At 42.6% G+C, this 8,921-nt stretch overlaps 1 protein-coding gene across 5 annotated transcripts in view; it reads right to left on the bottom strand.

Annotated features, from left to right (window-relative positions):
• Positions 1-6,706: 6,706 nt before the first annotated feature.
• The window catches only part of SH3GL3 (SH3 domain containing GRB2 like 3, endophilin A3), a 159,855-nt gene continuing 157,640 nt past the window's right edge, over positions 6,707-8,921 (bottom strand). For 4 of the 5 annotated variants that reach the window (XM_055277431.2, XM_055277430.2, XM_055277432.2 and 1 more), the window contains one exon: positions 6,707-7,371. In XM_055277431.2, coding sequence (XP_055133406.2) covers positions 7,166-7,371 — 206 coding nt within the window. In that variant the 3' untranslated portion in view covers positions 6,707-7,165. The remainder of the gene's footprint in view (positions 7,372-8,921) is intronic. The other variant, XR_008657624.2, reaches the window with a different exon arrangement.

Raw genomic sequence — 8,921 nt, 5'->3', positions numbered from 1 at the left:
GGGATAGGGCCACAATGTACAATGTGGCTGATAGTTTCCCTCTACAGTGGGTAAAGTAGAAGTTACATGCAGAACAGACACTATAAAAAGGTAAATATGACAGAGTGATAAAGTAGTACAGAAATAGCATGGCCTTTAGAGCACAGTTCTGACATTCAACAAGTTGCTTAACATCTCTAAGCCTCAATTTCTTCACCTGCAAATGGAAACATTACAACCTGACTTACAGTGTTAGTAGGAACATTAAACAAGAAAATGCATATAAAATAAATAACACGGCTTCTCTGAGAATGTGCTGCCTCAGCCTCCCAAGTAGCTGGGATTACAGGCACGTGCCACCATGCCTGGCTAATTTTTGTATTTTTAGTAGAAATGGGGTTTCACCATCTTGGCCAGGCTGGTCTTGAACTCCTGACCTCACAATCCACCCGCCTCAGCCTCCCAAAGTGCTAGGATTACAGGCGTGAGCCACCGCGCCCAGCCTGGTGCTCTCTTCTTATGGAAGTGAACATAACAAATCCTTCCTTCAGGTGGAGTGAGAGATGAAAGGCGGCTCCTAAAAGGAACACTTCAGGCCTGAATCGCTCCAAGTCCAAAGGTTCCCAGGGTTCCTTGGTCCCAGAACAATCCCAGAAGTTGGAACAACTGTTGCTTGCACACCACCATGCCTGGCTAATTTTTAACTTTTTTGTAGGGATGGAATCTCACAATGTTGCCCAGCCTGGTCTCAAAGTCCTGGCCTCCCAAGGAGCCTTAACATCCCAGATATTTTATTCCTAGACCCCTGCCCTCGGCTTACCTCTGAAGCAGAGAAGAATCTTTATGTCAAAGGCCCAGTAATTCAGCATCTTAAAACACTAGTACTTCTTTCTACTAGATACACTTCATTATACTTGTCCTCCATCAGTCCCCTGACTCTATGCTCTGACATCTCTTTAATGGTCCTGCTTCTGCCCTCTGCAACTCACCTTGATGTTAATATTTGTCCCCGTTAGCTCGTCTCTTGTTGTTTCTCATATAAATAGGTTTTTATCCCCGCTTCCTGCTCTTCGTGCTTTCACCTGCGTCAAGTAGGATCACACTCTCCCTATCAGCCCCTTGAGCTGAACCCTGGTGTTGCTCATTGGTCAGATCTGTAGCTAGCCCTGCTCAGTGCTGTAGGGGGAGATTTGAATGAAATCCAATTATACACTGGGGCTGGGCATGGTCTCATAAGGACAGACATTGGATGAGTCTACTGGGACCCAATCTATTTGCCTCAATAGCAAAACAAGAGAAGAGAATCGAAGAAGGGGGTGCAAATGTGAGGGATTAGATACCAATTTGAAGCTAAGCAGTGCCCATACTGAGGGCCAAACACATCCGGCAACATATGTAGAGTTGGAAGATGTGCCTGTCAAGAGCCTATTTGGCCTATAATCCCAGCCCTTTGGGAGGCCGAGGCGGGCGGATCACCTGAGGTCAGGAGTTCGAGACCAGCCCGGCCAAACATGGTGAAACCCCGTCTCCACTAAAAATACAAAAAATTAGCCGGGTGTGGTGGTGGGCACCTGTAATCCCAGCTACTTGGGAGGCTAAGGCAGGAGAATCGCTTGAACCCAGGAGGCGGAGGTTGCAGTGAGTCAAGACTGTGCCATTGCACTCCAGCCTTGGTGACAAGATCAAAACTCCATCTCAAAAAAAAAAGCCTATTTGTTTGAGGGACAGGAACGTCAGAAGAAAAGAACATATCCTCAAGGAAGAAGAAACCAGAGCGATAAGCTTGATGGAAAAATAGCTAATGCCTATTCATATTAGAACTGCGATATATTAATGTCCCTACTTCTTTACCCTTTACCAGGTATTGCTGAAAAACCCTCCCACTCCGATGCTGGGCCCAGCCTGTGAGATGGTAGCAGGCTGGATGTAAACAGGGACTTGAGAAAGCATTTTGGCCTTTCCACCTGCGCTCTTGCAGCTCTGCCTTCGCCATGAGACCATGCCCAGGCTGGCCTGCTGGAGGGAGAATGTAGAGCAGAACTGAGTCCCCCAACCAACCTCCAGACCTGTGCAGCCCCAACCAACAGCCAGCTATTCTCCAGTCCTGTGAGTGAGCCCAGCTGAGACCTGAAGAGCTACCCAGACTACATCACCAAGTTGCAGACTTGTGAGCTGAGTAAATATGTATCATATGTTAAGTCACTGATTTGGGGGGTGGCTTTTTACACAGCATTATGTGGCAATAGGTAATTGAAACAGAGCACAATCTTATGAGAGAAAGGTTAAGGATTGGTGGTATCTACCACCCATATTCATTTTCTGGTCTAGCTTCTATCTGGACTCACACTTGAAACCTATATTGAGGACATTTTTAAGGCAGAACTGATAGAATTATTTGTTATTAGTCTGGGGGAATAGCAGAGGATAAGCAAACTTGCTTTGGGATCCCATCTCCAGGAAGCAATGCAGGCAGCAGGAGGGGCATTCTGCACTTTCCAACAGAATATGGTGTCACTTTGATGTGTCAAAGTCTCCACTGCCTCAGGAGAAATGCCCTGTGGGCACCATCAGTCCGTGCCCAACAGAAGGGAGAGAAGCCAGTAGGAGAGGCAATGCCAGAAGAAGTGATGTGCAAGGGTATAATGGAATTAGGAGTAGTAGAGCCGGGTGAAGGGAAGACAGTGGCTAATGCCGCGTTGCAACTGGCCCAATTTTTCCCTGAGCATGTGTGAGACACTATCTGGGTGCAGACTCTGTAGAGACAACATCCTGCCCTATAGCTGAGGCCACAAGCCAGGGAAGAAACACTGTACATACAAACACTTCCATTTCCACTCACTGCCAGGTCATGATCCTTCCATCTCCTCCTTGGCAGCTATCTGTCAACAGACACAAGTCTCATTTCAATTCCATGTCAGTAATCTGATGTAAATTGCTGAACCTTTTTGTTGTTGTTATCATTACAGTTTAATCTATAGCTCCCAATAAACTTCACTTACTATGTATTAACCAAACAAGACAGCTAAGCATATTATGGGCATTGAGAATAGTCCTGCATTTCTCATGCCCTTTGGTAAATTCCTAATGTGACATCTAGAGAATGAAAGCTGATGGAGGATGGAAAAGGGCTGCTTTGTGAATATACATGAACAGACACATTGTGGGATGTAGTAAAGCAGAAAGGCAAAGACCGTGGGTATGGGAGGGAAACTGGATTAGAATCCTAGCTCTGCCACTTGATTAACTGTATGACTGTGGACAAGTTACTCAGTTCCCTTATCTGAAAAAAAGGGCATAAGATCTGCCTCAGAGGATTGTTAGTGAGAATTAAATGGGTTTATTCAGGTAAAATATTTGGAACAGCACCTGGCACATAGTAAGCACACAAGAGTTAGCCATTATTATTATCGTTATTTGATTACAGACATTGAATGTACAACTGTTCTGGAGAAGTGGGGTGTGTGTGTGTGTGTGTGTGTGTGTGTGTGTGTGTGTGTAGCTGGCTGGAGGGAAAACATATTGTCGTGAATTTACTGATGTATCATGGAATCAGAAGACTGGGAAACCTGGCTTAGGTTACCTGATTTAGGTGATCAGTCTGGCTTCCGGGCATTTGTTACAAAAGCCAGTGATCAGCAGTGCCTTTCCAAGTGACCTGGGTGAACACTTAAGTGTGCAGTGAGGTACAGCAGACAATCTGATTTCAGACTCTGCCTCTGCCACAACAGGGACACCTCTTTTCATTGCACTTCACAGGTATTGTGATTTTTAGAAAGGTTTGTAAACTCTTTGAAGGTTTTGTGGTAACCCTATTTTTATTGGCGTTATTTTTCCAACAGCACATGCTTTCTGTCTCTGTCACACTTTGGTAATTCTTACAATATATTAAACTTTTTCATTATCATATCGGTTATGGTAATCTGTGATCAGTGATCTTTGATGTTACTATTTTAACTGTTTTGGGGCACCACAAACAATGCCTATATAAGATGGTGAACTTGACTGATAAATGTTGTGTGTGTTTTGACTGCTCCACTGCCTGGCCATTCCCCTTTCAGGCTTCCCTATTTCCTGAGATACAACAATTATTGAAATTAGGCCAATTAGTAGCCCTACAATGGCCTCTAAGTGTTCAAGTGAAAGAAGAGTCACAGGTCTCTCACTTTAAATCAGAAGCTAGAAATGATTAAGCTTAGTGAGGAAGGCTTATTGAAAGCCAGGGGAGGCTGAAAGTTAGGCCTGTTGCCTCAGTTAGCTAAGTCGTGAATGCAAAGGAAAAGTCCTTGAAGGAAATTAAAAGTGCTGCCCCAGTGAATACAGGAATGATAAGAAAGTGAAGCAGATTTCTTGCTGATATGAAGAAAGTTTGAGTGGTCTGATGATCAACCAGCCGCATTACCTGAAGCCAAAGCCTAATCCAGAGTTGAGAGGTGAGAAAGCTGTGTAAGAAAAGTCTGAGGCTAGCAGAGGTGGGTTCATGAGGTTTAAGAATCCACCTCCATAACATAAATGTACGAGGTGAAGCAGCAGGTGCTGATGGAGAAGTAAGTTATCCAGAAGATCTAGCTAAGATTATTGATGAAGTTGGCTACACTAAACAACAGATTTTCAAAGTAGACTACAGCCTTACATTGGAAGATGTCATCTGTGACTTTCCTAGTTAAAGAAGTCAATCTCTGGCTTCAAAGCTTCAAAGGACAGATTACCCTGTTAGGTGTTAATACAACTAGTGACTTTAAATTGAAGCCAATGTGCACTGACCATTCCAAAAATTTTAGGGTCCTTAAGAATGATGCTAAATCTGCTCTGCTTGTGCTCTATAAATGGAACAAAGCCTGGATGACAGTATGTCTGTTTATAGCATGGCTTACTAAATACTATAAGCCTACTGTTGAGATCTACTGTTCAGAGAAAAAGATTCCCTTCACAATCTCTGCTAACAATGCACCTTGTCATCTGGGAGCTCTGATAGAGATATGCAAGGAGATGAATGTTGTTTTCATGCCTATTAACATAACATCCATTCTTCAGCCCATGGATCAAGGAGTAATTTCTATTTTCAAGTCTATTACTCAAGAAATACATCTCGTAAGGCTACAGCTACCATAGATAGTGATTCTATTGATGGATCTGGGCAAAGTGAAAACCTTCTGGAAAGGACTCAGTATTCTAGATGCCTTTAAGAATATTTGTGATTCATGGGAGGAAGTCAAAATACCAACATTAAGAGGAGTTTAGAAGAAGTTGATTTCAACCCTCTTGGATGATTTTGAAGGGCTTAAGACTTCAGTGGAGAAAGTAATTGCAGATGTGGTGGAAATAACAGGAGAACTAGAATTAGAAGTGGAGACTGAAGATGTGACTGAATTCCTGCAATCTCATAAAAAAAGCTTGAATAGATGAGGAATTTCTTCTTACAGTTGAACAAAGAAAATGATTTCTTGAGATAGAATCTACTCTTGGTGAAGATGCTGTGAACATTATTGTAATGGCAACAAAGGATTTAGAATATTACATAAACTTAATCGATAAAGCAGTGGTAGGATGAGAGGACTGACTCAAATTTTGAAAGAAGTTCTGTGTGTAAAATGCTATCAAGCAACATTGCATGTGACAGAGAAATCTTTTGTGAAAGGAAGAGTCAACCCATACAGCAAACTTCAGTGTTGTCTTATTTTAAGAAATTGCCGTAGACACCCCAACCTTCAGCAACCCCACCCTGATCAGTCAGTGGCCATCAATATCAAGAACTTCCAGCAGGAAAAATATTACCACTTGCTGAAGGCTCAAATAATCATTAGCATTTTTTAGTAGTAAAGTATTTTAAATTAAGGTGTGTACTTTGGTTTTTTAAGACATATGCTCCTACACATTTAATAGACTACAGCATAGTGTAAACACAACTCTTCTTAAGTTCCAGGGTACACGTGCAGGATGTGCAGGTTTGTTACATAGGTAAATGTGTGCCACTGTGATTTGCTGCACCTACCAACCCATCACCTAGGTATTAAGCCCGACACGCATTAGCTATGTTCCTGATGCTCTCCCTCCTCCCCTGCCCCGGCAACAGGCCCCAGTGTGTGTTGTTCCCCTCCTCGTGTTTATGTGTAAGCACAACTTTTCTATACACTGGGAAACCCCCAAAATTTGTGTGACTTGTTTTATTGCAATATTTGCTTTACTGCAGTAAGTAGCCAGGAACAGAACCTGCAGTGTCTCTGAGGTGTGCCTGTATGTGGTCGTTTGATCCTAGGTAAGTCAGTCGATGAGCCTCCTTCTTTCCAAATGGGAAATAATACCTGCCCCTTCCCATAAAAGGACTGTAGACTCCAGTGGGCCAAAGCATGTGACTAGTGCGTACTGTAGGCAAGGCCAGGGGCTGGTTCACTGAGCCTAAGAGGACGTTATTGGGGACTCAGCCAACTCTTGACCACACTACTTCCATAACACAACTTTCTCGAAAAACCTATCCCAAATGTGGCAGCAGCAAAAGTTTGATGTGGGGTCTTTTATAAATAAACTTGAAGGTAGGTAGAAGGGCTTTCCATCTCCCAACTGGAAGGAGGATTAATGTCATGTTTGAATCAGGTGGAAAGTGAAGGCTCCCATCAGGAGGCATCATTTAAGCATCCGTGCTTTGATACTTTGGTTGGCCATGGGGTGTGAGTTTGCAGCTGGAAGACTGCGCTTAAAAATCAACAATTCAACGTTAAAAATAACCAAGGCCTTTTGCCAACACAGCGTGTCATGTTTATTGGGCTATTCACAGGTAAGCTTAAAATACAATGAAGAGAAAAGACCAGACGTCATCAGGAATGTTGAGAAACAAAATATTTAGCATTTCTTAGTTTCAAATGTTACCATTTCATTGCAGCTGAGGAATATAGGCCATTCATTGACATAACTGCAATGGGTGAGACTTATTTTTAACAACAGGAAGCAAATACATTTAACCAATGATTTTTAGGACAAGAAGCAAAAAAGAAAACAATATTTTCATGTAGCAAGGACAAGAAAATCATTTATACAAATTAAAGTGATATAAAATACATTATAAAGAGAACACACATACAAAAGTCATTAAGTTGGTCAGAGAGCAAAGGATGTCACAGAACACCACACTGAGAGCACACTGGTGTGAATTCATTTCAGTTATGAAAGTATGTCCAGGGTTTGTGTTACACATTTACTGAGGTAAAGGCACGATCACTTCAACATAATTAATGGGGAAGAATCCGGATTCCCCGTGTATCATTCCTTCATACCAGTTTTCATCTATTTGATTGGTTAATGTAATGATGTCCCCTTCTTTAAATCCTAATTCTCCTTGGTTTTCTGGCTCAAAGTCATAGAGACCACGACAGCAGGGCTGGTCCATGGGAATGTTAGAACCTGTCCGCATGATATGGAGACAAAAAGTACAGGTTAACATGATCGATTATCCATGGGAAATTGGAAATGTGGAAAAGCTCAGAGAGATCCTTACCAGCAGGCCCTGCTTCCTTCCCACAACAAGGCCAGCTCCACCCAGCTCACGGGTGCTGTTTGTGGTCTCTGGCTGCCTCAGCTCTCCCAGCTGCCTGCGCTGACCCCGAGCCCAGTGTCTATCTTTTCAATACTCCCAGGCAGAGAAGTCATGCCCAGCCCATCTCCCAGAAGCAGCCAGTCAGCTCCACCTGGAGCCCTAAGGGAGCAACAGAGGAATCACAAGGCCCACCTCCTTCACTCTGGGAGCTTACAGTTTCTTTGTGCGGATTGGAAAACACAAGAGAAACTTTTATTATTTATTTATCTATTTTTGAGACAGTCTTGCTCTGTTGCCCAGGCTGGAGTACAATGGTGCGATCCTGGCTTACTGTAACCTCTGCCTCCCAGGTTCAAGCAATTCTCATGCCTCAGCCTCCCAAGCAGCTGAGACTACAGGTGTGCACCACCACGCCCAGCTAATTTTTGCATTTTTAGTACAGGTGGGGTTTCACCATATTGGCCAGTCTGGTCTCGAACTCCTGGCCTTAAGTGATCTGCTCACCTCGACCTCCCAAAGTGTTGGGATTACAGGCATGATCCACTGTGCACAGCCAAAAAACTTTTAAAGAACAAATATGAAGTGTGTATCACTCATGGTTCAGGAGCTCTGGGGAAAGGGTAGTAGGGAAGACCTTGGTGGTCAGCAAGATTTTCCTAGTGCATGGGCAGGACGAGGGCCGGGAGGAGAGAAACCAGGACAAGAAAGGCAAGAATATTTACAGACCAGAATTTACAGACAAGAATATTTACTGACGTCTAGTCCCAGAATAACATCAAAAACAATTTTTTCAAAACAAAATCATGCTAATTGTAAACAAAAAATACATGTATGCAAAATGGAGAAAGAAAAGTCAGAGCTGTAACCCATTACCCCAGAGATAACTGGGTTAGCTTTCAGATTCCAGATGTCTTCATGATTATATTTGTGCATATATTTACATATAGTTGTTTTCATAAAAGATTCTTCTTGTACATGCTAGGGTATCTTTCAATTTTACTTTTAGTTACTGATTAGCTGTCAGCTCTCACAATGTAACATTTCTTCAACTAATCTCCTATTGTTGGACATTTACGGTTCTTCTTTCTTTTCCTTCCTTCTCTTCCTTTCATCTCTTCTTTTCCTTCCTTCCTTCATTCTTTCCTTCCTTCTCCCTCCCTGTTTTTCTCGATTTCTCTTCCTTTTTCTTCATTTCTTTCTGTTGTCTCTTTTATTCCCCCTTGGCTTTTATAGACAATCTTTGGGAAAAAAAGCTTATTCATAAATATCTACAAATGTGCACAATTAATTCCTGAGGATAAATTCCAAGAAAAGGATTTCATGGTCATAGAACATGAATTCTTTCTAAAATATCTGACATTTAGTGTCAATTTATTTTTCTATTAGGTTGGTGCAAAAGCAATCACAGTGGCCGGGT

The sequence above is a fragment of the Symphalangus syndactylus genome, chromosome 5 (genome assembly GCF_028878055.3).
Source record: "Symphalangus syndactylus isolate Jambi chromosome 5, NHGRI_mSymSyn1-v2.1_pri, whole genome shotgun sequence".
Lineage (NCBI taxonomy): Eukaryota > Metazoa > Chordata > Mammalia > Primates > Hylobatidae > Symphalangus > Symphalangus syndactylus.
Note: the sequence above shows the minus strand (reverse complement) of the source record. Positions and strands in the feature narration are given on the sequence as shown.